The sequence below is a fragment of the Anopheles funestus genome, chromosome 2RL, assembly GCF_943734845.2.
Source record: "Anopheles funestus chromosome 2RL, idAnoFuneDA-416_04, whole genome shotgun sequence".
Taxonomy (NCBI): domain Eukaryota; kingdom Metazoa; phylum Arthropoda; class Insecta; order Diptera; family Culicidae; genus Anopheles; species Anopheles funestus.
In genome coordinates this window covers 92,527,495-92,555,492 of record NC_064598.1, presented here as the reverse complement: position 1 = coordinate 92,555,492, position 27,998 = coordinate 92,527,495, and the positions used below count along the sequence as shown (strand labels likewise).

The window sequence follows — 27,998 nt, the reverse complement described above, 5'->3', positions numbered from 1 at the left end:
ATGTGCGCGCGCGCGCTTCATCCCTTGTAGGTTCTTCGAAAAGAAAAGCTCCTCCAGTCTGAAAGGAAAATTGGTTTCGAACGGAATCTTCGCATCCGCGCCCTCATCGACGACTCGTTACATTGGTCTGCCCGGGAGGAACTTTGGGTTTTTGTTTGTACAATAGTTGTGCAATAGAGTAAAAGATCTGTCACCAGAGGCACTGCTGCACAGCATCAAGGCAGATACACTATCCACGACGGTTGTAACTGTTTCGGGATATTCACTTCCGATTTGTTGCTGGTACTGGTCTTTGTCCCGAAAAGGAACGAGTGTTTTGTTTGCAGCTTAAGCTCGAGAACTTTTAATCTTGCAAGACTTCTGCGTACAGAGCTGCTGCACCAGTGTGGAAAATAAATATCCGCGCAAATCGTGTTTAAACGAACCCCTTTTGCTACAGGCCACCGTCTAGTTTGCGATCGATCGAGCCGTGTGCATTCGACGATTTTGTGGAACATTTTTCCTTCAGACTCAACACCATTCTGGAACGTTTATAAAAAAAAACGAAACGCTAATCCCCGAACCGAACTTGCACATTGTTTAGAGAACTTAGCAAGCGTTGCTGATAAAAAGTTCGTTAGTGCTGACATTTCAAATCGGAATCCCTGAAAGTACAAACAGTTTCTATCCTGCAACTGAAATTGTTTTTGTTTTGTGTGCAAATATTCTAAAGCAATACAGTTTTCTGCCCTTAAAAACTACAGTGCAATCACAGCTAAATCAGAAGGGAAAAGACATTCCTTCAAACGACGCTTGGAAAATATTTTAAAAGCAGATTTTTCTGTACAGAACACATTAAGGGAAAAAAACCTAATCTGTTGGTGCTATTGTTTGAAAAAGGTTCGTGTTGTTGCGATTGACAAGAAAATAAAAATCGAAATCGTGTTCGTATACGTGTGCGTGTGTTTGCCCCAGCGCCTCAGTGTGTTAGTGAGTGTTTTCGCTCAAACGCAATAGGAAAAGCGGGTGAACGAGAGCGAACCAGCGTACGAAACGCGAGCGAGCGAGTGGCGTGAAAACAAAAACATCGAGAAGGAACGACTCGATTATAAACAAACCAACAACAAACAGGTCGATTCAGTCAGTGAGAAAACAAGCCAGCGCAGTCAGCAGTGCAAACGAAACGAAACGAGCGCGCGCGTACAACAGTGAAGGCAAGCGTACGCATCACGTCCCACCAGCAGCTGCAGCAGAGCGACCCAAACGGAAACCACCCTCAGTCGCTTTGACTCGTCGTCCTTTGCCAGAAGCAAACGTTTGTTGCTTGCTCTCTTCGTGCGTTCTCGCCGTTTTCTTGCGCACAGTTTCATTTAAAAAAAAAGGATCCCTGCTGCGTACGTTGCGTGCGTGCACATAGTGAAAGAAAGCAGAAAAGTACACACGCGCGCGCGAACACACAAACACCAGCAGAAGCGATAAGCGAAAAGGACATTAATTTTATTGTGCATTTTGGTTTGTGGTGAATCCTCTACGCGATCTTTGCGCCCGTGAAAACTCCGCGCCAAATCGTTTAAATGAGTGATATAAGTCAGAAATGTTTCGGCAAAAATGGTGGATTTTCTATAAGCTTTAATCAAGACTATACGTAAGTAGCAAATTGTTTTGCTTTTTTTTATCAAACGACCTTCCCTAGCTAGTTACTGTGACGTCATACTTGTTTTGTGTGAGGGTGATCTGTTGTTTTTTTTTTGTTATCGAGTGGCTGCCCTTTACGCTTCAAATTGATGGTGTTGTAGTCGATTCGAAAGGCACGAATTTTCCTGAATGTGTCTCTTGACCCTGGTGAAGATAATTTTGGATTGTTTGGTGAATTCATACATACATCGTTTAATGGTTTCTGCACACACCACACAACAATAGAAGAAGTAGGAATGTGTGCGTGCACGTATGTGTGCAGCTGTAGCTTCCTTTGTAATGGAGGATTCCAACGCCTTCTCTTTCCTTAAACTACAGCTACCTGTTGTCGTCGTGTGCGTTTGTTTTTGTGTGTGCTGTGCCAGGGTAAATAGTGTGCGTGTGTGTATGTGTGGGGGGTGGGGGTTGAATTTTTTGGTGATTAAGAAAGGAAAAACAACCCCTAAGTTTGGAAAAACTATTAGTTGATTTGTGTACTAATTTCTTTTTTTACGGGAAGCATCCTCAACATGCTAATGAATGCAGTCGGGGCAAATTCCCTTGAAGGGACACTATAAGCACAAGCATCACACACAGTGAAACACTAGCCAATGAACATTGCACTGTGAAGCCTTTGTGTTGTTTCTTTTTTTGCGTGATATTTTTGGCATTGGTGCAAAAGGGGGTGGGGATGATATGTTTGGTAGGATGTTTGGGGGTGGTAGGGGATGGCAAAGCAAAGTGGTATTGGTGGTCCATAATAAGCGATGAGCATTTTTAAATTGGATGATGAAATATTGACGAAATGTCACACCAGTGTTATGAGGGGTTAATTTTCATTTTGCATTTTGTGTGATGTAAAGTAAGCAAAGGAAGAAATCTAATGCATTGATCTGCTGGTGATTGATTTTTTAATCAAGTACGCTTTTTGGGTTCGTTGCCCTGGGCAACTGAAATGATACAAGATTTCATGGCAAACTATGAAGTGGGCCTTATACTAATATGTGATGCTTGTTTTTTGTCTGTTAAGTTGATGTTCGAATCTCCTCAAGTTCACAGTGACCTTCTCGTGCCCTTGCAATTGTTTCGCTGTGTTTATCACGGAACGCGCGTTCTGGCGAAACGATCACGGTATCACGAGACAAACGGGGCGAGGGTAGACATGAGTAATTGTTGTGCATGAGCGCGGCCTGCGAGAGACAATGCGAAAACACCAACCACAATCATATGCTGTCAGATGACCGAGATGTACCCCTTATATAGTGTATTATTTTTTTATTCTTTTATTTTTGTATATTGAAAATATTAAACTTTTTAATAGATGCCTAATGGAAACAAATTTAGAAACGATCTTCAAAGCCATATATTTTTATTGAGTTTCACAGCGGTTGAGAATTTATTATCGCGAGCGTCTCGGAACATGTTTCTTGTTTATAATGGGTAATAAAAATTGCACCGATAACTTTCGTTGTTTGCAATCGAAACTTCCTTTTAAAATCTTGACCTACTTGAAGAACGAAATGCATCGTCATAAGAAATCGAAACGAAGCGTGAGTTGAATATTTTATTCCGCTTATTGTTATTGTACACACTGTGCATGTTGAATAGAAACATTCTTTTGTGTGCAGGTTAATTAATAATGAGTCAATAATGCGTTACGTGGTGTAGTGTGTGCGTCAGTTATCTAATTAGTCATTTCGCTTTTTTTGTTTGAACTATTGCAGGGAAATATTCCTCGCGATGCTTGAAATAAAATCCGCTTTGACTGGTTTTGGTTGGTTGAAAAGTGTTGCCTACTATTTCCATTAGGGGCTAAGGGTGTTACTGAGATCATCCTGTTTTGTTATGGTACAAATGGTTAACAATATATACCCCCACACCCCTGGGATTATGCTTCTGTATTTGTGTGTTTTTGCATATGTATGGCTGCTAGTAGAAGCTTAGAAGTAAATACTTAAGCTATTATGATGAGATTGAGGGTGGTAATGTGGAGCTTTGCACCATGAAGATTCAAGAAATAAAAAGGGGAAGTAATTGTTAGTCAACCTTGCACTAACACAACCTACACAACAAGAGTGTCTGTACACAAAACATCATCATCATCATCATCATCGTCAGCCGTGCATTAGTGTGAGTGAGCGCGTATCGCGCGAGTAGCATAAACAACATTTTCTCTTTGTTTACATTTGACTAACGCTGACGGTTTGGGGGGGGTTGTTTAGCAGCATTACTAAGGGGATGTTTTGAGGGTATGCAAACGGAAGCTGCGGGGTACGGAATGGCCCCATCGGAAGAGTGCACGCTGTGTGTGTGCCCGCGCGTTATGTTGTATGTGTCATCAGCTGAGCGGGGCCAATTTGTGGTTGGCCTCCTTTTTCGGTGCTGTGCTGTTCCGTTTGCTGTCAGTGGAAGCAGGAAAAAGGCAAAAATATACATGTGTGTGTGTTTTTTTCTTCTTTTCAACATGAACTCTGAAGCAGCATAGGTCGTTTTCTTTATGTTGCAATCGAATTGCTTGCCCATTGGCTTCTTCGCTGGCTCTTCAATTTGGTGAAACATACATCAGATCATATACACATGTAGATCGCTTCTGGACACATAAATCTAAACAAACCGTACTTCAAAGATCGAACATGTTAACAACATTGAATATTTTGTTTCCTTTCAAGTTGGTTTGCTTCCATTTGTTAATTGTAGTTGAAATTTATTTCAATTTTCAAATGTTTTGATTGCTTTATGTTTCTTTCAGTAAAATACCAATTTTTTGAGGATTAATATGAATTTATTTACAAAAATGTATAGAGTTTTCTTACATTTTAAATAATGCAATACCAACCAATCTATTGGAATCATAAAGTTACAAAACAATGCTTAAAACTACTTGCTTTTGTACCGATGGGACGTTTACTTAGTTGAGTAACAGAATTTAAGTAAACATGCGTAATGCAACATTTACTACGCATTGCGCTTGCACACAGAGTTTTGTGTAGTACGCTAACCATACGCAATACGACGACCCACGCAGCTTATTTTGTTTTGTTTTGTTTTGATAAACCAAACCGTGCTGGTGACAAAATATCATCTTTCTTTATGCGTCGTCACAACACAGCACAGTGTTTTTTAGTTTGTTTGGTGCTTTAAACTCCAAACGGTACGAAGGGCCTACCCGTCGAATGGAGCACAAAAATCGTAGTCAAAACTTAGCCCCCAACATTAGGTACGATTCAAATGGCAGACGATTGAGAAAAGGATGATGATGGTGATGACATACATTTGCGCGTCATCGTACCGTGTACGGTGTGTGTGTGTGGTGTGTATGCTTCAAGGCCTTTGTTTGCTTTGGTTTCGAGTGGTTTGCTTCGATGCGCCCCGGGGGGGGGGTGGGGAGTTTGGGGTACGCAAGCGAAGCGAAATCAGCTGCGTCAAAGCTGGGCACGTTTTGTGCGCGCCACTGTTATGGGCAGGGGTGATGAAGCAGATAGGTTTTTTTTTGCGTGGAGAATTCAGTTTGTTGAAGCGTTTTTAGTTAGAGACTGCACTTTTAGAAGAAACTTGTTGGGTGTGTGTGTGTGTATGTGGAAAATGGTGGCAATGCTGACCGAACCACATACAAATAGATGTGGAACACATACAGAAACACACACACACACACATCATTGGTCCGCATAGTGCCATGAATACATTAATGGCGCACATAGGCAAAAGACCTCTGCTCATGCTGCTAATGTTGTTTGCGGCAATGTGTTCTTTGCGCCAATGATTGATAAGTGCCCGGAGCTAAAGCCTTGCTGTGATTTAATTTAATGTATTTTTGGAGAGAAAAGATGAACAGTTAAAAAAAAAGAAAAAGAATGATCCGAAAAGATGATTTATAGAAACGGATTTTTGGTTTACAACAACTGAAAATAAACATTATATGCGCACTTACGGAGCAGCAACTCTTCCTACCAAGAATTAATTATAGGGTTTCATGGCAATATCTCTGCACGCCGATTTCCCGTGACATAGTTCGGAAATGAATGCTAATAATGTGGGGAGGCCTTTTTTCTCTCTCTCTCCCTATCGTAGTCCATTCCCTTTCCAACACCGTGACGATTGTACGAACATTTGCATTAATTTGGTTTTGTTCAGTTGTGCAGTTGTGACTGCATTGTTGGCTGCCTTCGTCAGCCCCCAAGTCGTCAGTGGTCGTTTTCTTATTACAAAGGAGTCATTTGTGATTTCGCTCATAGAGAAAAGGAAGGGATTAATACATGCAAATGCCACATGTACCTACAAAGACTAGTGTTGTGTGATTTTCATCCAAAATCATAAATCTGAATGAATTCTGAGTCGCTAAGGAGAAGGTTTCATGAAGTCTCTAAATGTTTAGTTTGCTAAATTTATTGAGGAACTTGGGAAATGGAATAATTCTTGAGGAAAATGGGAGATTGATTTGAAGAGTTGAATCTTTTGAGAACCAATTCACGATTCAATTCTTCACTGAAGATTTGATTAAATGAATCTTCTAGAAAGACTTATCGAGCACAACTCTATACTACGGTTTGTTATTGGTATGTTTTCACGCGAGCTTCAATGTTAACTCAAACTGGATGAAGAATTTAATAGACATTCAAAGTTATTTCTGTAATCTCCTTTAGAGCGTTTGATCTGATGTCACTTTACGCGTGTTTGTTTCATGTAATGTAATTCCCCCCAACCCCCCACCTTTACACATGCCACAGACTGTTTATTTCCACCGAGACAAAGCGCCCGCTATCGTGCCGAAAGGGAGGCAATTAAAGGTACATCGATAATTGAAGAAACACTAGACATCGCCGTTAACGGGGATGGCCTCACACTGTTCTAAGAAACGGTTCTGCTAGGTACTCTTGCGTGTGTTGTGTTTCTTCAGTTCTCTAGAAACCCCGGTGCACAGTTAGGAGGGAAGAAACGAAATAAAAAAAAAAAACGAAGCTGCTAGGAATCCGCTAGACCCCCGATGCACGGGGCAGTTTTGTAACGTGAAATCGTATCGGAAACATGACCACTCTACCCTAGACCTAACAAAGCGCAACAAAAATCGTTGAACTCTGCGTCATAGCCCTGCAGCAAGCAGCGGCCCTCTCTCGCGGCCTGCGTACGAGAGAAAAAAAAATACATGCAGAAGGTGAAAAGGAAGTAAAAGCGCAAAAAACAATCCCGTAACCATCAACCCACAACTACCACCACCATTACTGGGGCTGGTGTGTTGTATTGAAGGAAAAGCGGACGTGCGCATCTAAACAAAACAAAGCATACAACATAAAAACGGCGAAGTTCGATGTTATTTGCTGAATGATGATGATGATGATGATGATGATTGTGGGGCTGGAAAGCGGTAGGGTGTCTATGGTCTTGACGCTGACCAAAACACTCCGCCATGATTGTGTAGAAAGTAATACGTAAAAGAGAATAAATCAAGAGACGAACCTCTCGCGCTTGCGTCTGTGTTTGAATGTTGCGAAATTAAAGTCACCCCCCCACACACAGACAAACACACACGCACAATCGATGCGATCTCTAAAATTGAAAACATAATCAAAATGACGTTGTTTTTTTGGTGCGTCGCGATCATCTTTATGCGCATGAAGAGATAGACAAAGAAGAGATCCGATCCAAACACGTGATCATCATTCGGAAGAAGTATGTTTGTCGTGTACATTTTGGGCAATTTTTGTTCAAAAGTATGCAGTTCTTGCGTATTGCTCAACTCGTACAAATCAGTATTGAGACCTTAAGGGGTGCGTCATACACTACTACACTCCGTATATACGAAGTCACGATCGTAAAATCGGAAGAAAAAAATCATTTTGTTGGTAGTTAGCAATCACCACCACCTTTGATGCTACTGAGAGTGGCAGCACTTGGTTGAAACATTACAACGCACCCGCTTTTCACACCCAAGAACACATGGACCGGTCGAAAAGTACACACAAATTTCGTGGCCAGTTGGTTTATTTTAAATATCGATCTGTTTGTACCTTTCCAACTCAAAGCGATTGGGGTAAATTGTGGAATGAGCGGTTGTGTTTTAGGTTGTTTATTTAACGTTGGTTTGATGCAGTTGGTCTGTTAAATCGAAGAGAAACGGTGCTCAGAAATGTTAATATCATTTCGTGATTTCTTCATTTAAAGTTTGATTGGTCGATGAAGGAATGGTTCTAATTTTGAATGCATTTTACCTGCGCGAGGAGACAATTGATTTGAGTCACGATGTAACAAAGAAGGAGCTACAAATTATGGCTGGGACATAACATTTGTGGACGCGTATGGTATCGATCCTCAATATTCTCCCTTTATGGTTTCCGATTCGCAATTCAACAAACGACTTGGTGTGACTTGCCATTGAATCAAGCAGTTCGTCTTTAATCAACTTAGCACGTTCTTCCTTCTATTATCGTAGGAGCAACAACTGCAACAAATAGTAAAAGAAAAATCCCATCTAACTGCAGGAGGGAAATTGGATTCGCCTCCACGGGATCACAATACTCGGTGCACGAGAGCGTGTCCGTGTCCGTTGTTGCAGCAGCAGCAGCAGCAGCAGTTGATTATGAAATCATGATGAGCTAGAATTTAAATTGGACCGACCGGTCATAAGGGCGGTCGTTTGCTTCGTTTCGCTGACAGCGAAGATAAATGGGGAAGGTAATTCTAGATTCTCTAAGCTACCGAAGTAACCGAGTTGGTGCGGCACTTGCATTAGGGATAAGTTCTTGGCGTGTGCAAAAGACTGTTCATCCGAATGTCCCCTATCCCTGCTGCCATGCTTCCCCGGGTTCCGTTGCGGTTACATTTTTGAAGGGCATTCAAAATGCTCGTGCAAACGGAATTGGCTTAATTTCTGATCACCAAGGGAGAAGAGAGACATCTCTGTATTGGGTATTCTGGCCCGAAAACTAGTGCTCTAACAAGTGCCACGTCCATCCCATTTGGTTTCATGTGAGTTACATCACGCGAGTCAATTGCATGTCCACCCCGAATGTGTGTGTGTGTGCGTGCTTGGGAGGGGTGGCATTTCATCATCACTTCAAGCAGAGTAAACTCGTGCCGATGATGAACACTTGCAACCGTTCACATAGGGGGGTCGTCGTGCTATTGCGGTGGACGTGCCCCGAAGCTCAGCTGTTTTAACCGTTTGCGCTCCACAGGAATCTAAGAATAAGTACGGATTTTGCAGTTTGTACTTTGCCTCCACTTGCTCACACTGCATGAGGTAGAATCCCGAGGAGATGAACGTGTATTGCGCTTGTCTGCCATCCGTATGCAGCGCTACAAACGGATCTCGATCCTCTCGGCTTTCCGTTGGCTTTCGCTTTGGACGGCCAGCTGATGAGATTGAGGCGGCAGTAAACTGGGAACAGGTTTTTAAATGGCACATCACCACCACCTACCTACCATATGGTGGTGAGGGCACGATTGCCAGATACAGACAAAGAGCTGCAGGTCTCGATCGATGCATTGCTATGGGGGGAGCGAAATTCGTGGTAGGATATGAAAGAAGGACATGTGAAGGAGGGCTCTGGGTGGGATTTAAATCGTCAATACGATGCAGATACTAATAATTTATGAAGTACAAGGTTTTCGCCACACGGCAGGACAGGACAGGCCCTGTGAACAGAGCACTATGCTTGGCGATCGTCTGGTACATTCTGGTTCCGTTCGTGGGGAATTCTAGACGCATGGAAGTGTGTGCAGCTGTTTGTACAGACGAAGATTGCAGGAACGAACCCTCTCCCCCTTCTTCCTAATTGAAGCTTGTCGTCAGAGACCGTGCGACGTTGAGCTGGGTGGATCACCTTGTATACACCCATCGGGGGGACTTCGGGGGGACATCGGGGGGAGAATAGCAGCAACTTCGTCGCAAAGATTTACATAACGAATGTGTGCGCGCGTCATCGCGTAATGCACCATACTGACCAGTAGATTCCAGCTGATGCGCTTTAGATAACAAGTAATGTGTGTCCGTGTGGGTATAAAGTGCATAAAGGTTGCAGTCAGCTGATTGGAACATGTGTCAAAGATGGATACGTTGAATGGGAAACAAAAGGCTTTGCTTGTTCGTGAAGTACTTCCAATTTTTGAATACTCAGTAGTCAGAAGTGAATATCCCTCCTCCAAAAGTGAATATCTGATCTTTCATCTGATCGCTTTAAGTAGCTAACTCCAGACAATGGTTTATAGAGCCTTTCGAGTCTTTAAGCACCTCAATTAACTAGATCTTTAAGCGAACTTACAGCGGACATTAAGCGGACTTCTATATATTGCTAAGCAAATCTTGGGTACACCCTTAAAGAGACAGCAAAACAGTTTTTTAAGCTTTTTAAGTCAGAATGTGTGCCTGAAGGTATGCCAGTGACTTGTTTTGTGTGATGGCCTATCTGTTGCTCATTTGCTGCATACTTTCTGAGCAACACTAGCGACCTTTCGACAGTACGGGTACGTACACAAAGTACCACTGGCCATGGAGTGTTGCTTTCGGTAGCTTTCGACCGTGCCGAGCCACTATCAACCAGTCAGTGGTTCCTGTTTTTGTTCCCTGTGTCAGCCATTTGCCGATTGTCTGAGTCTGAGTGGAGCTGTTCCTGCTTCGTCCCGCTCCGAGCACGGTTTAGTGATATTGCGCCCTTCGGTTGAGGACAAAGAAATGGTACGACCGTCAAGCCCTCACCGACTGCCGATGGCCTAGTTTTATGTGGCCCCGGAAACATAAGCGGTCGGTGAAGTCACGATAAGCCAAATCTGAACAAGGGGATGGGGCGTCTCTCCCTTCTACTCGTGCCAGAGTTACAGTTCAGAACAAGCGGTAAAGTGGCGGACTATTGATTTGCTGTTGATAGGTTGTTTTGCTTTCCCTTCCCCGCAGTTGGTAAGTGACGCAAAAGAGGGAAAGAAAAGCACTGGCGCTGCTACCACGATAAGGTCACTGACTGGGTTGTGCTAGTGGTGGTTGGCCAGCTGTGTACGAGGGGCGAGGAGACCCCTCTTTATGCAGGACAATATTATTTACAACGTCGTACGCCGTAGAGTTGGTTTTGTGGAGCTAATTAAAGGTGCATTGTCGGTCGGACAGTTTTGTTCGAATCGTGACACTTGGGATTTTTGTTTGTTGAATGCGTGGTCTTGTTGGAAAGTGGGGAAAAAACCCCCTTTTGTGCTTAGTCATTATTACTGATCACAGCTGTTGCTGCTGACCAGAAATGATGTTTACTGACTCGTTAGTGTTCAATATTAAGCATATTCCAATATAAACGAAGGGCCTCAAAACTGTTACCAACCCTCTGTTGGGTGAATTAGAGTGGGTGTTGTACGTTGCCTTTCGTTTAGCGATAATAAGCAACAATGATGGTGGCACAAACGAGTCAGTAAGCTAGGCTACACAAAACGGAAGCAACTTCATGGTAATGGATGGCGTGTGAATGGCGTGAGGGCATAAAATCGCTCGTATTTAATCACGCGACTAACATGCGACACTATTCCATGGCGAGTGTACAGGCAGGCAGGAAGCTTATCAGGCAAATGGCTCAGCACATACATACACCAACCTCCCTGATCGCAGCTTGTTTTGACGGATTTTGCACGTTCAAGTGCACGTTCTTCACGGTAATCGCATTCCGGTGGATTGCGGGAGTTAGTAGTAAGAATGTTATTGAACGCTTTGCCCAAGAGTAGATCATTTATGAGTTCTCTCCGTGAAACCTGGAGGTTATTGGCATCAATTGGTGTTTGGCAAAACCATGACCTAAGCAATTTTTTTGTTTCACAATCTTCCTGAAGCATTTGTAGCGAACACAAAACTGCGGTTATCTTATCACACCTCGGTTGCACCAAATGCGTGACAGAGTACGTTGAACTTGAAGTTGAAGAAGCAAAGGTTTCAATATTTTGCTTCAAAATCTTGGAAGTGGAAGACTGTACTGCTGTTGTCCCAAGAAATTGACATGCTTTTGATAAAAACGCAAGCAATGTGTTTATCAATTTACTCTTTCTGGTCGATAATAAATGCATCATAGTGCAAAACATGACAGGTAGATGAAATTCCACCGTAACGATTCTTCCACTGTGCGATATTGATAAGAAACCTTACGTACCGATAGCGATGCACAATAATAATGCACCGCTGTGTTTCGTGTTTTTTTACTTGCTCGGGAAGCGAAAAGCGAAGTGCATCAAGCGACGAACCATGGGTCGTCGACAAATCTCATTGCATTGTGCAAGTGCAAGTGCAGGATGTTGTAAAGTATCAGCTGATGTGTTGTTTTTTTAGCTGTTAGCTGTCGGCAAAGTAAATGTATGTTACGCTCTTCGATGTTTACGGTACGAGGAAATGGATTGAGCACACATAAAAATGTGAAACAAACAAAACAAAGTTTGGGCCACAAAAATGCTTGATGGAATTGGATGAAGAGGGCTGTGGAGGTTGGTTTCGTGTTTGAAAAATAAAAGAATACACAACAACAGTCCATCGTGATTGCGGTATCGGTTAGAAAATAGGTCGAAAAGACATACCATCCCCGTGAGGTTTGTTTTGTGTGATAGTTGTGCATGTGCAGGACTGTTGTTTAGGTTTAGAAAGCAACCATTTACTATCGATTGTGATTGTAGATGCATGATGCAATTGGGTGGAGGTGGATTACAGCTAAATCTAATATAATGATCGATGCGCTTCAAACAATTACAAACATACCGATCATCATAAAGGAACCACCCGTACACGACGCATTCTCTGCTCTGTTCGAAGTTACTTTATGCCCGTTCGAACACCAGTCACGTACGAACCATTTTTTTAAAGATACATCAGAACGCATAATCATTTCTACGGTGCTACGGATGTTAAGGGGGTTGTACACTATGGCGATCTGAAAGAAAGGTAATTTTTGGGATATTTTTTTATAAAAGACAAAAATGAAAAACACATTTATTCTGTAGTTTTTCGGCTGAAATTTAAAATAAAACTTCTTTGATCACTACACCAGCTGTAGCGTCACACTCCTGACTCCAACCTGAAGATCGATGATAATCATATAGGCAGCATGATTGAAGCTAGAATAATGTCGAAATTTTTTTACTTAATCTAGGATAAATTTTCTGTCATTCTATGTAGGATTTTGTTGACGTATCATGTGGAACAACACCAATCATTAAAACGTTTAAAAATAAGTTCTGGGTCTCATGAACTTAAGGCAAATTTGACAATAAATTGAAACATGGCAAAGTGTACTACACCCTTAATACTGTTACAGATAGGAAAACCAGTTCGAGAACGGAAGTCATAAGTAACTAAGAAATAGAGAGAGAGAGAGAAAAAAGTGAATCGTCAACAAAGAATATGACGAATGCAGTTTTACCTACGGGAATGCAAACAAACCAATTGGTAATGGAACTGCAAACAAAGAAGCAAAAATCAGAGTGAGAAAAAAAACAAAATGAAAAATGCACATCGATGCATTTATGTTGGCCCATTGGATTTGTGCTCTCGGTTGTGTCGTTCCGAACGGCAGATCGATAATCGGTGCACTGGCACTGGCAAGGCGAAAACGGTTCTGGGTTGTTCTGTGTGTTGCAGCCATCGAAGAATGGATGCATAGTACAGCGCACTTTTGCAACGAACGGATGCCTTTCTAGCTGGAGAATGTCGTTATCCTTTTATCCCAAGGATATGGTTACTTTCCATATTGGGGAAGTTAATTGCACCGTCTGCACTGCACTTCACCAAAGCGCACAGTTCGTGTGTGTGTGTTGGTGGTGTCCATGTGTTGAACAGCGAATTTAAAATGTTTCATGTAAAATCTTGCAGATGCGCACAACACGACTTGCAACGTTAGCAAACCAACTCTGAAGGAAGTTGTTTTAAAGGTGTTCGTTTGTTAATGATTTTATGTGCGTTTGGTAGCTTCAAACCGCCTCGGTTTTCTTCTCTATAGCCTTCTGGAGCTTACAAAGGACACTGCAAGGTATGATGGTGTTATCACTATTTATGAGGCCAATTTCGATGCCTCACCGCTCGCTGTAACGGTCACCGTTTGCAAGCATGACGGCATTTTCCGAAAGTGTGTACATCACGGAATGTTTAATAAGGTTTTGCTGCTTTTTTCGTGTGTGCAAACACAATTTGATGTGAAGCAGCAGCGATCGATCAGCTTTGATCCATGGACCACCCTTCCCTTCATTCGTTTGTTGATATTTAAGGGGTGCAACCCCCACGTTACAAGATGTCGTTCCCTGCCGCGCTTTTAGTTCCACGGCTATTGGCATTGACATTGAAACTAAAAATCGATAGCAACGAAAAACACACTGCTTTTAAAGTGTGCCAAACGAACGCCAGGGTAGGATTTTTTGTTTTGTTTGGAAGATTTTTGTGCACCGTACAGTTTTTGGCCCGATGGTCAAGGACACTGCCACGATTGTTTTGAATTGCAGTTACGGTTTTATTGCTCGGCTTTGCATCCACCTGCTGCGCTTTAGCTTAGCGGGTTTTCTGGGTGGGAGAACAGTTTTCTGTGAGCTGTTTTTTTAAAGGTAAAACAAATTTAATTTAGAAGGTGTGTTGTTGTACTAAACTTGCAATATTTCTTACGTCAATGTCTATTATTATCATTCTTTCGGGGAAAAAAAGAAGTTTGAGAAGTTCGCATCCGTCACTACCCAAGTGCGTTCAGTGTTATCGATGGTGAAAATGAGCAGCTGGCCAGATTAATAGTAGGAGAAGCGGTAGGAAGTAGAATGATGGATAGGTCGCGGGGGCCACGGTTTTACGTTGGTGTTCTCGCACCTTCCAACCGTGCTCAGCGAGCTTTGTCTCCACCAGTCCACCGGTCCCCGTCCCTCTTGACTGACTCCATCTCCACGGCTGTTCAAGGTTAAATCGCTTCACGGACGACAAGTCGAGCCGTACCTGGCTCCCTCTAGCGCTGGTTGTGGTTTTGTTGCGTGTATTTATTTGTTGTTGTTGATTTGGTAGGTTCTGTGTCCCTTCGTGTGCTTCGCCGTGCTCAAAACCCACAGCACTAATCTACGGAGCTTGTTTGATATCGCTGTTCATTGGTTCACTTCGGTCACGTCCATTCGCCCCAAAAGGGCTCCATGTCGTCCATGTCCATGGCATCGGTAGTACTCGCACTTCTACATAAGCGACGGCCACCACACTCAACACAATGACTTCTGAAGCACTACGGGCACCTCCCGGGTAGAACTCGTCTTGCATTCTCTAGTCATCTTTCAGGGGGGGAAAAATAGACACACAAGTAAAGGTGTCTTTTGTTCTTGGAAGCTTCTTCCGTTGGACCATGGTAGAATCAAAACGGGGAAGTTCACTACCAAGGTCGAGGTCGCACACGGTCGGTCAGGGCCACATCCCTCCAACCGTTCATCCATTTTCCCTCACGCACGCGTTGTGACGATTGGCAGGAGATTGTGACGTTTGCTGCTTGTGTGAGTCTCCTCGAGGTGGGCTCCGACTACTACTCCACGGCGATGATCGGATTGTTTCAGTGGCGGAATGATGATTGGCTAGTAGTGATCGTTTTTAGTTGATCGCCCCAGAAGATCACACCCGGTACGTGGAGGGTGGCGCGTGAGTGGAACTACTGCACCCGAGAGAACCCGAGGGTGGGAGCGTCGATGATGACGATGATCGCCAAGCATGATGCAACACAGGTTCGCTACACAATAACTGCATGAGATGCTGGTCCTACACCCCTCCCAACGGAGGTTTTGTTGGATGCTCCGAGTTCTTTGTTTCGCTTTGATACGAGTGCAACGGTGTGGCTGTTGTCCAGTACTAATACGATGATGCATCAAACCAGGTGTCGTAAAACGATAATTTACGATGATCACAAAACAACTTTTGCAATTTTTCTCTCAAGCTTACCTCATGCGTTTGATAGTTCTTTGGATCTTTTGGGATTTCTGGATATGGAAGTCAAAATTTGAGCACAGCCTCATATAAAAGATATATTTACAGTAGCAGCATTAAAATTAAAATTTGTGCACAAAAGCCTCAAGCTACGAACGGCAGATGAACCAGTTGGAGCTATTGTTCCACTTGTTTGTTTCGTTCCCTCACACACCTTGTAGACGAAAGATCAAGGCCATTTCAAGCTCGTTTCCCACCGTTATCGTATGCGGGAGATGTTTCCGCGAAAAAAAATCTTAATAGTTACAGCAGTTTTACAACATTTTTTACTTGCCTGTAGCATTTTTTTGTGTGTTCCTGCCTCCGGTTCGGGAGGAGTAGACTTCAATCATTATAGCAACGATCAGAAGTGTTTGCAATTAGCTAATGTTTCGAATGCAATGCAACTGCTGGACCAACGAGGCAGATGCGATCGTTTGTCTGTTTGTCCCCCTAGCAGGTCGGTGTGTTTCGCAACGAATTGATGGAATTGCACCCGTTTCAATCTTGTTGCTGGGTCCGTTAGATTTCCCCAGTAATTGAGCTGGCAATTGATGTAAATGTGTGTAATGCCAAGCAATGATCGGGGTGCACATCCCTCCCGGGTGTACTTAATCGCGACTGGAATGAAAGGTGGTTTCAGGTTAGATTCGCCTAGCCTTTGGGAAAGGAACTCCGTGGTCTAAACTATTGGACGAATGACGATCCGGATTAGCTAAAGGGTTGATAGGATGGGATGTCTGATGGAGCTCTTTCAGCGTCCCATATGTCAGCTGGAGCTGTTTTTCCACTTGCCAGTTCAGTTCTTTTCCTACATTTCCACTAATGCTTGAATAGCCTGCAGGTGAACCGCCGGTTTAAGTCAATTATTCTGTTCCGAGTGAGTAGCTGGAACTATTGGCTGAAGGATAATTAAAATGGAGAAACGTTTGAAAATCCTATATCTAGAGTACAGCGATACAACGCTGCAGTTGCAAATAAGATGATCAATAAAACTGATGATACATCCTTTTGCTCTAGGAGTTGTTTTTCCCGTCTCGATCGTCGCTTTTCGATCGCCGCGTATGATAAGTTGTGACAAGTGTTGTGAAGAAGCGATCACTTTGGATGGAAGTGCGTGCGTACCCGTAGCAAAAGGGGAAAGTTGCGCCGAACGAAAAGTGTAGCACCGGAGACGGAAATGGAAAACGAGCAGATAGTAAAAAGTAATGAACTGAATGGTTGACGTTCCGCTAGCAGTGCTAATTGTTGACTAATGGTAGGGCTTCGGGTCACCAGTTACACGTCGTGACGCATTGGAATTTTAATGAACAAACCCCTTAGTAGCTAGTAGAATGCTTACGAAGATGATGCACTGGTGTTGTGTAGTGGTGAAGGCAACGTGGAAGATCTCGGTCATTCCTTGAAGTGTAATGTTTTTTGCACATTTATCATGGTAAAAAGATTTTCGTACACGTCTAGACCTAGTGGCAACATTTGTTTTGATTTACGATTGCTTCTGTCGCTGATACAAACTCGATAAGCTCTCGGTATCGTAGATATCTCACTCTGATGGGGGGTCTGGGAAATATACTCGCCGTCGATAGTATCCACAGAACAAAGCGAAGTTAACCCGAGCCCTTGGTGGATGAGTCGGTGGTTCAGCTTAAAACCTGTTCATAACTGATCTCCAATCATGGGGTGCGATGATGCGAGACGAATTTGAATGCCCTTCGTGTTTGCAGGGTTCGGTCCAGCGTGTCCGAAGGGTTCAAGGTGTCGCTAGGTGTTTATTTCCCTTGTAGAAAATGGAAAAAAAGTCGTCGCCGATTGTGTCATGGCTCTTAATGATGTAGCAGTTCCAAGGTAATGGTTAGAAGATGCTAACGAACTTCATATGTTGTTCGGTCGAAAAAAGAGAGCATATTGAACAACTCTTGTTCAAGCTTCTGTATCAACCAACGTCGTGTGGGTGGAGTCATTTTACCAGTGGAAAATAACCAACCTGTGTGTTTTTTTCTAATTGCGTCACAACGCCCTGTTATAATTAGAACAGTAGGTTTTGCGATCATCTGATCTTTTGCTGATCTTTCGCCTTCATACCCGCGGTCATGACCTTGCACTGGGAATGTGATGTGTGTTTGTGTTGTTACTTCTTCCCGTTCCGGCACGCGCTCCAATTCAAATGGGGCGGGGTTGGGGTTGACCAGTAAAAGTGGGATGAAAATTATTCCGTGAGTTGGATGGAACTGTGTTAGCTTAAAAATAGCTCCACCACTGAAAAGAAACTTTCGTTGTAGGGTGGTTTTTGGGGGGGTTTTATTTCCACGCACAAGTGCCATCCATCATGTGCTGGTTGGCCGGTGGGGATGCTACGTTTGGGGGATGAAACACCAGGAATGGCAACGCCAGTAAAAATGGCAACACTGATTGAAAATCGCACGAGATCACTGAGCATTTGTTTGTAAACGATCGTGTGTGATTTCGATTCGTGTATGTGAGGCATATTTTTAGGCACTTTATTTACAATTACCCCCTTCGCGGTAAGACAGTTGAATGTGAATTACTGCTTTGTTCTTGGCTGCAACACAGCAGCAGCAGCAATGTGTAGTGGCGAAGAAGCAGGTCATGTTTAATTTGAAAAACACGCCACTGCATGATTTACCGTTGCGTTGCACGCTTCGTATGCATTTTCTGCTTTTGGACATGCGTGTTTTTGGTGGGACAAAGAGCAGAAAATTAACGTACAAAACGGGACGGCAGGTGACGGTTTGTTACAAAGTTTGTTCGATGCGGTGATATTGCGTAGTTACAATCTTTTACATCAATAGCGATAATTTTTTTAACTATAAAAATGATTACAAATTGAAGCTTATTGTATTAATATTCCTCTTTCTCTTCCTATATATGGTTGGATTGGGGTTTTATATAATTGGGAATTTTATAGCTGATGCCTCTGAGGGTATGACATTGCAATTATGGTTAAATGCAGCAAGTGCAAGCTGAAAATTCCATCTGTTTGCTTTGTTTCGAACGTGAGTTGACATTACACGGCGTAAAGGGAGGTTGTTGAGCAGCTATTTTTCCCCGCTCAAGATCCATTGTGCAACAGGTCGTTCCACTGTGTATATGGTGGCTTGCTATAAACGTGTAGGAGGCAGTTGAGATCGTTTGTTTATGATCTACAGCAGAGAAGATCATTAATTTCACTGTCAACCCGATTGTTTACAGACTTACTAAACCATGTTTTTTTCTTTACACTTTTACAGATCGCTCTCCGTGGTATCCAGGACGGGATATCGATTGTTTTCGTTAGCATCCGTTGATCGTGTCGATGAAATATTCTGCAGTCATGACGAGGATACAAAGATTGCCGAGCGGCTGTTTAGTAGCAGCCTCGTTGCGGTTGTTACCGCAAGTGAACCGAACAAGCTTAAGGTAAGTTGAAGCAAAAGGATACTAAATGATCCTCACCGAGAGAGTTGATGCTGTTGATGATGGGCAAGATGTAATTGAGTTTGATCATTATTTTAGGTGTGTCACTTCAAGAAGGGGGCGGAGATCTGCAACTATGGCTACCCGTCGGAGATCCTGTCGGTGAAACTGAACCGATCCCGGCTAGTGGTATGCCTCGTGGACAGTATTTACATTCACAACATCCGTGATATGAGACTGCTACATTCCATCAAGAACATGGCGCCGAATCCGAGCGGTCTGTGTACGCTCTCGCTGCTGTCGCACCTTGCCTACCCGGTGTCGACCGAGTGCGGCGAGCTGCAGATCTTTGACGCGGCGAATCAGCTGCGCCGGTTGAAGCTGAAGGCGCACGATTCACCGCTGTCGGCGCTGAACTTCTCCTACAATGGCGTCCTGCTGGCGACGGCCTCGGAGAAGGGCACCGTGATTCGGGTGTTCTGCGTGAAGAATGGCCAGAAGGTGCACGAATTTCGGCGCGGCGTCAAGCGCCATGTCAGCATTGGTTCGCTGAACTTTAGCACCTGTGCGAGCTTTGTCGTGGCCAGCTCGAACACCGAAACCGTACATATCTTCCGGATCGATCCGAAAGCGATCGAGCAGGCGGAACGGCGCCAGAGCATTGCCGTCGATGCGGCCGCTAGCGTCGGCAACGCCAGCAGCTCGAGCGACGACGACGAATCGAACGGAAGCGATCCGTCGGTCAACGCTGCTGGTGCTGCTGGCGGCTGGGGTATGGGTTTTCTGGCGAAAGCCGTCACCAGCTACCTGCCGACGAACGTCGTAACGGATGTGTTTACGCAGGACCGGGCGTACGCCACGATACAGCTGGCGGAGGCAGGACTTCGGTACGAGTGTGTGATGGCGAAGCTGGAGAAGGAGACGCGTCTCCTGCTGGCGTGCGAGGACGGGTTCTTGTACATTTACAGCTTCGAGGATTCGAAGGGTGGCGAATGTAAGCTCATTCGTGCGCATGATCTCCGTACGCCATTGCACGGCATTACCGGTAAGTGTCAACAATTCCCAACAATCGAACGACCGTAAGAAACGGACTGGAATCGGAATGTTAACTTCTTCCTTCTTCTTGTTCTTCTCCTTCTCCGAATCCTGACGACGTGTTTTTTTTGCAGAGGTTGATATCGTTGGCAATGAAAACGATGAAAATACAAACAGCCTGAACGTGAACATGACGAAATCGATGCTGCCCGCGCCGGGCACATATGCGGGCGTTCTGAAGGGACGTCCGGCCGACCGGATGTCAGGTTAGTGTATATTAGTCTAGCCATAAACCTAGCTTCCATGATGAGAGAGAGAGAGAGTCTCATTATATCCACCGTCCGTCCTTCGCAAATGAAACCGTTTCTAAAGTGAATCTCTTTCTTTCTTTTCTCTTTTCGTCCCCAATGATAACCGTTTGCTTTATTCGTTTTATTTTTTTTATTTTGTTACACACATTTGTTCTTTGGCCACGGTTCTCCTTTGTTTTCCTGCAATTGCAATTGTTCCTTTAACTGTCCTGTTTGATCCCGATATCACCTTCTACCCGATTTCTAATCAATCTGCCTTCAATCCCACCTCGCACCGATTCCGGTTCCGGCTTTTGGTTTTATGTTTTACATTTTTATGCGCATACCGTTTTTATTTTATTTTGCACAACTGTTGGTTCCATGCGTTTCCGTTCGTTCCTTTCCTGTCACCGTTTCATTTCAGCAGACTCCGACTGGTGTCATGATCTGCGTGAAGCGGTTGAGTATCCGGTAAAGGTGACAGTGCCGATCTACGATGAGATGCAGTTCCCCCCGGTTACGCCGATCACCGTCGAATGACTAGCCAAGGATACGGTGCGCTCCCGTGAGGTTGACCATCCGCCAACGAAGATGCGGACCACCGGCAAATCGTTCTCCTCCAAAGGAGGTGTTGGATGCAAGGGCTAAAGCGTAGAATCAGTGTAGATTCAAGAGCTTTTTTTGGGAGGTCAATCGAAGAATAGGAATGGCTTGGATGCCGCGATGCCCTTGTCGTTAGCGGATGGTGGCGAAGATGATGATGGGTAGTTGATGAAATGAGCGTGTAAGGGTTTGACTATGTCTAAAACTGCAAATAATGCGTGTGTGTACCGTTGATGTTTTTATTTTCTTTAATTTATTTTTACACCAACTCTTCTTAAGGCAGTAGTAGGTAGAACTAAACGCAACACAGCAGAGTGCGAAGGCACGTGCACACTTGGAGAAAGTGTTGGGGGTTGCGCATGTGTTAAATTTACGCTTTCACTCTGTGCAATTGTTTGATGACTTTTTTTTGCATAAAATACATACATGTGTTGCTGCTAGAAATGTTCTTTACATCAGAAAACGTCCAAATCTGCGAGAAATCATTTTATTGCTGCTCTGCCAGGATGTTTTATTTAGATGGTTTTCTGACAAAGCGCGTATACTAATGACGTGGAGGAAAAGTTCAAATCAGTCGTAAATGAAGCTACGTGCAATGTTAATATTCATAGAACTGTAACGTCGGCAACGCTGTTGCGGGTAGGGGATAACGTTAAAGGCAACAGGAGGAAGCGAGATATCCCAGCGCAACTAGCACTAGTTGTGGACGTTGATTTTCTTTAGGTCAGTAATAAGCAATACAGCAACAAAAGCAAGTTCAATTTCACAAAGTAACTTTACCATTATGACGATTCCCTTAAGGATCTGTGTAGTACTTTCTATCGATTTTGTATCGCTCGTTCGTTCGCCTTGTCGTTGTAAAGGTGAACAGAGGCAGAAATAGTTCTCGATTGAATGCGAAACCCTACAAAACCAGACGTAGAAGTAGCAGCGGCAGCATGAAGATGTTAGATTAATGATTGTGTCTATATTTAATAAGCTCGTTGCTCCGTTACATACGTTGATCGTTTATTCTTAAAGATCGGTACATCTTTAACATACACACCCAAATCTAGGCGAAACGATCGAGGGAGCTTCACGAAAATACGGGAAAGAGATCATACAAAAAAAAACACTTAAAATGAATGATAAAGATGCAAAAAAAAAACAAACATCAAACCTGAGATCATAAAATTTGATTGATCAACAATGTTTCATCTATCTTGGATAAAGTACGAAGAATAAAATGTAAAAAAAAGAACAAACTTCTGCATGATACCAAAAACAATAAAAAAAAACAATGTAAAAAGCGTAAAAACGTAAAAAAATACTCACCGTTAAGTTAGCATTTTAAGTTTCTATAGAAAACAAAAGGATCCTCCTTACACCAAAAGTACCCAGTTTTTGGTGGATACCACAAAAGGTTTTTACTGCACAGTGGAAAACAAAACTTGTATGGTGGTAGATCAGGAAAGTGACAAAGCAGATCATCAATACCGTTTGATCGAGGGTGGAAAGGCTTTTGTTTTTTTTAATTTATTAAACAATCCCATCATTACCGTGCCAGTTTGTGGCAATATTATTCGATGATGGAGTTATAGCTGTACATACACGTTTACATACATTCACCGCGTTTACCTTTCTTTTCTTCTATTACAAGCACTACGCCACGTACATTTGATTTGTCTGTTAATTAATTATGCGCTTAATTTTGCACTCTTACTAATGTTTGGTAATACATATGTAGTTTTATGTTACTTTCGAAAAGTATTGAACTCTGATATAAAAAAACCGCGTTGTTCAGCGCAACATGCAATTGTTTCGGAATTATCGTCTTTGCGATATTTTCAACAACAAAAAAAATTATTTGTACATCTTTTTCTGTTTATATATCTAACAAAATCAATCACACACACACACGCATGCACCCAAACAATAATGCACAATGTTTGATTTAGTTGCATTAGAGAGTAAACTAATGGCAACTGAAACTACGGGACGATTGTTCGACAGCTGGAACCGCTTGAAGCAGGAGAGAAACAAAAAAAGGTGTTTGTTAAAGAGAAGTCAAGCAAAGTATAACATATGTGTCTGGTCGTATATTTTATGTAGGAGCGGTACCAAACTAAACATTACAGCAAAACAAAACGGAATACCCTGTCGGACACACACCCGTAGTAGACATCTTTGTGCACCACTTGCGCTCTACTAATAGAAATGAAACGACAAAAAGAAAATCATACAAAAAACAGTAGCAGATAATTGTAAAACACGAAAAATGTTCTGTGAAGTGAAAAACATACAAAATACAAACAAAAAAACAAACAAACATTTAAAAATGAATACAAAAAAATTCAACAAATATAAGATAATTAAACAGAAACAAAACAAAACAAAAAGAAACATAAAAATAACACTCGACTTAATATGTGTTGTGCAGTACATTTTGAAAGCAAGTTCTGAAAGAAGCGTTCTCATAGATTAGATGAAGAGGTTTTTATTCGTTTATTTTAAATATTTTCGGCTATTTCCATGGCTTCACGTGAATGTGTGATGCTGTCGGTAAGTACGCTGACCTCTCGGAGGATCGCACTAACCGATCGATGGCGGACCGTTCCCGTTAGCGGAGACCTACCGTGACAGATTTACCGACGAAAAGTTTCGTAGTTACATGTTCTTTGTGGCTTACTTTTAATAGTAAGCTTTCTTCTTTTGAACTGGCCATGCACCTTCCTCATGTGTTTCCGATGATTTTGCTTCGAATAGTAAGTACCACCACACAAATTGCAATTAAACTCCATTGATTTGATATGGCAGTTCATATGATCCTCAAGCTCGGATGGACTCTTAAAAGCTGCATTGCACTCCTCACACTTGTGCAATCCTTTATGGATTACCATATGCCATTTTAAATATCGGTACAGTTTGAAACGAGCTCCACATACCTTGCACGAAAATGGTTGCTCTTCGGAATGTAGTTGAATGTGGACTTTTAAATAGGTAGCTGATCTAACACTTGCTCCACATATATTGCAAATGTGTTTCTTCTGTAGTTCCGGTGCAACATGCAGACTCTCCTTGTGTCTGTTTAGATGGCTTACCTTATAAAATTTCCTTCCACAAACATCGCAAGGTATTGTATGATTCTTATGCCTATCTTCATGATACTGCAATTCAAACCTTGAACCGTATAATACTCCACAAAACGTACATTGGTAGGACATATTACACCTTTTCAGTTTATGCGCAATTACCCCCTGTTTGGCTGTGAACGTGCGATAGCAGATTTCGCATCGGTAGGGTTTATGTTCGTTTACCTCAACTGCGTTCGGTTCATGCACCGTTTTGCAGTGTTGTTTCAGTTCCAAAATAGTATCGAACAATAGTAAACATCCGCAGCAGCGGTGAGATACTTCCACGGATTTGTTTTTTGGAATTGTGTCCTCAGTTTCTACCATTTCATCATCGCTAGTATCAAATAAGGAAATTTCAGTGATCCCGAAACTTTTCCAGCCATAAATAGCGTTTTCATGCTTTGATTGAAAGTGTTCCTCTAGCGATTGTGGATTGTAGAAATCGATAGAACACTCGGAGCAATGATACATTGGAGTTTGTTCCTGTTTGGAAGAAGCCATAGACACATCATCTGTTTGATCATCGTAAAAGCTGAAACAAATGAAACCCATCAGTAGAATGTATTCGCTTTAGTGTAGCTCTCCCAGCTTGCAATGCTTACGGACAACTGCTATCCAGAGTTGCTTGGATAAGTTTGTCGGATTCAATACATTTCCTCCGCATGGCTACAGCACTGGTAAGGTCGGCATGGCATTGTGTGCAGCAATTTCGTGGAAAACCATCATCCACAGTTGCCTGAAGGAAAGAAAATCATTAGCATTAGGATTAGCATTGCTGCAATACTCAGTATTTACCTTTATTCCGGCTAGCTCGAGCAGAATATCAGCAACGCACTCCTCGGTTTCGTAGTCATCGAAAATATACACCAGATCAAGTGCAGCGTCAGTAGAGGCACAAACACGACAGCGGATGTTTTGATTCATGGTTAAACGGCTGTCTATCTACGTAGGATTATGTTAAAGTGATAAGTTGAATTTCGTTTCACTTTTAGGATATTATTACACGCTTAGCAGCTTCATAATAACCGAATCAAAACGTTATTTCTTCCGTGCGGATAGCAAACCAAATGTATAGCTTTGGCTGTCAGGGTATGTTTACTTCTGATGTTTACATCAAAGCAACTTTTCGAAGCGTTTGAAACGCATCTAAAACAGCCAGTTGTAATGTTTTTATTTGTACGTTGTAATTCGGAGCAAATGAAATATTTCATAGTATGGAATTTACAAGATTTTTTAAATTTATTTTCCTACCTAACATGATCTTGAACGATAACCGATAAAGATTTTTTGTTGAATTATCGTTTTTTTTGGTAGTGAGAATGTACCTGTCTCATGTGTTTCAAAAGGGATTTCCTTGTATAAAAATTGCTACCGCAAACGGCACAACTAAACTCCCTTGTTCCGATATGGGTATTCATGTGATCCTGAAGTTCCGATGGACTTTTGTAGGATGCGTCACACTCCTTGCATTTGTGCACACCGGTGTGCAATGCCATGTGCCATTTTAAATATGTGTGCAGTTTGAAGCGGGCTCCACATAGGGTGCAGGAGAATGGTTCGTCGTTAGAATGTAGCCGCAAGTGTGTTCTCAGGTACGCGGCCGAGCTAACAGTTTTGCCACATTGATTGCAAACATGCTTTTGTATCGATTTAGGCACTTTATAATTTAAGTGAATCCTTTTCATGTGGGTATTCATGTATTCCGGATGAGAGAAAATCTTATTACATATGTGACAGGTGATTGGTCTACGCATGTGCTTAAATTCATGCCTGGCCAGTTGCGATTGGAATCCGAACAGGATTCCGCACCTTGCACATTGGAAACGATGCAAATATTCCACATTTTGGTGATTTTCCAGCGCGATCGCATTTGTGAACAACTTACGGCATACGTTACATTGTAATGCATGACTTTCGTCAATCTGAACGTTTGAAGCATGCACCGTATCGGAATGTTGTTTCAGTTCCATATCAGTATGAAATGTCAATAAGCATCCACAGCAACGATGAAAGCGAATTGGTGAATTAACGTGCGTTGTCTCGGAATCGGAAGCTACTTTTTCATCCTCTTCTTCATCAGTCGTATCAAATAAGGAAATTTCACTGACCCCGAAACTTTTCCATCCATGAATAACGTTGGCATGCTTTGAATGATAATGTTCCTGAAGTGTTTCCGAGGTGAAGAAATCGATGGAACACTCGGAGCAATGATAAGTAGGAATCTGCTCCTGTTTAGAAGATACCATGGATACATTTTCTGATTGATCATCCATAAAACTGAAATAAACGAAAGCAATCATATAATTGGATTTACAAATGTATCGTTCTCCCAAACTGAATACTTACGGACAACTGCCGTCCAGAGTTGCTTGGATAAGTTTCTCGGATTCAATACACTTCCTCCGTACGGCTACAGCGCTGGTAAGGTCGGCATGGCATTGTGTGCAACAATTTCGAGGAAAACCATCATTTACAGTCGCCTGATGGGGAAAATATTTAGCTTTAGCAATGAGAAATGCTGCTACAGATGGTACGTACCTTTATTCCGGCTAGCTCGAGCAGAATATCAGCAACACACTCTTCGTTTTCGTAGCCATCGAAAATATCCACCAGATCAAGTGCAGCGTCAGTGGAAGCACAAACACGACACAGAGCGTTTTGTCGCATTTTTATATATGTATTTCGACGTTTAAAATAATGCACGTTTTCAGCTTTTTCCGATTATTGCGGCATTTTCTGCTAATGATAAATCTGAGCGATCGAAGATTGTATTGTTTTCATTCACGCACTGGACGAATGACAGGAGCGCTTTAGATTAGTTTCAAATGCAGTTAAAAACAAACAACAAACGAACGTCAACCGGAATCAGATCTAAATTTCGAAAATGCAGGGGTGGTGGATGAAAAACAAAAGTTTCAGTTGGTTTCCGTTGGTTAGGTATCGTTTATTGATTTTTATATTGAAATACTCTTTTATTACAATTCGCCTATCTCACAGCTACACAAATATAAGATTAATAACTAATTATCCTGCCTAACGTAAAAGCTAGTCTGAATTGACAAAACGACAAACAAAATAGCAGTTTTAACCAGAATAAGGATGCTCCATGAGAGAGCGGAAAGGTACATAAAAATAGAATAAGGATTTGATTAGCGTTAGTAAGAGGAAAATTAAGGGGAAAAGTCTTTTTACTATGGTTTAATGTTCTATAACTTATTCTGGTATGGAGATAAGTCTACTAAGCTAGTTATGGCTGCCTAGAGCTGGTTCGGTCCTGAGCCGCAGTTTTGTTGACAGACCTATTCCGTTACTTGATAAACATCTTCCAGGATACATCCTTTACACCTCCTTGCGCTTGTAAGGCAGGCCATCCACCTAGTAACGCCATTTAAGAAAGAATGGTGGTTGTAGCATCTATTCTTTGTTAAGGACTGCAGCTGCCTCTAGCTCGTGACAGCACGCTTTCTCAAAATCCTCGCACAGTTTTCGGGTATTCGTCTTGATTTGATTCCAATCTCGGAAGATTCATTAGTGACCATAAGACAGTTAAGCTGACACCCGCATATTCTGTGTCACAGTCTTCGTAATTCTTGTGAGGTTTTGCGGTCGTTATTTTACACCCGTACCCCTATTGAACAAGCAACATACACACGTACACCCACTGACCCATGCCTGCCAAGGTGCGGGACGTCAGGGGATGCACCATGCTGATTAAGCAATCTTCGAATCAAAGCTTTTGCTTCCCTGTCTTGCCTTCATTCAGTGTCTGCATTACCCAGATCGGAGATGCTCCACGGATGAAGCACGGATGACAAGATGTTGGCCCCTTGCGGTGACAGAACCTTCCGGAACAGATGGTTTAATTTATGCGCCACCTCAACGCTGAAATGACCCCTGGCCGTACCCCGTGGGCTGTGGGCGTTCGTATCCTGCAGGACGTGTTTGGGCTCGTGCTGCGTTTGTTTGTCTCGTCACACA

The 27,998-nt window shown here is 42.7% G+C and overlaps 2 protein-coding genes across 5 annotated transcripts; one reads left to right on the top strand and one right to left on the bottom strand.

The window, feature by feature from the left end:
* Positions 1 to 32: 32 nt before the first annotated feature.
* Positions 33 to 23,312, top strand: LOC125766243 (WD repeat domain phosphoinositide-interacting protein 2-like). Of its 2 annotated transcripts, none has more exons than XM_049432029.1 (5): positions 33 to 1,624; positions 18,814 to 18,982; positions 19,079 to 20,024; positions 20,149 to 20,280; positions 20,729 to 23,312. In XM_049432029.1, the coding sequence occupies exons 1-5, from the start codon at positions 1,554 to 1,556 to the stop codon at positions 20,842 to 20,844; spliced, it is 1,434 nt and encodes a 477-aa protein (XP_049287986.1). In that variant the 5' UTR covers positions 33 to 1,553; the 3' UTR covers positions 20,845 to 23,312. The 2 variants fall into 2 exon arrangements, with proteins under 2 accessions (XP_049287986.1, XP_049287987.1); XM_049432030.1 differs by having other exon boundaries at positions 34 to 1,624; positions 20,732 to 23,312.
* A 56-nt stretch (positions 23,313 to 23,368) lies between these two features.
* Positions 23,369 to 27,302, bottom strand: LOC125766250 (zinc finger protein 160-like). 3 transcript variants are annotated; one of them, XM_049432042.1, is made up of 3 exons: positions 26,559 to 27,300; positions 24,623 to 24,756; positions 23,369 to 24,552 (listed from the first exon to the last, which is right to left on the bottom strand). In XM_049432042.1, exons 1-3 carry the CDS (start codon positions 26,685 to 26,687, stop codon positions 23,532 to 23,534), a joined length of 1,284 nt encoding a protein of 427 aa, XP_049287999.1. In that variant the 5' UTR covers positions 26,688 to 27,300; the 3' UTR covers positions 23,369 to 23,531. The 3 variants fall into 3 exon arrangements, with proteins under 3 accessions (XP_049287999.1, XP_049287997.1, XP_049288000.1); XM_049432040.1 differs by lacking the exon at positions 26,559 to 27,300 and adding an exon at positions 24,816 to 25,247; XM_049432043.1 differs by lacking the exons at positions 23,369 to 24,552; positions 24,623 to 24,756 and adding exons at positions 24,945 to 26,297; positions 26,367 to 26,500 and having other exon boundaries at positions 26,559 to 27,302.
* Between the last annotated feature and the right edge of the window lie 696 nt (positions 27,303 to 27,998).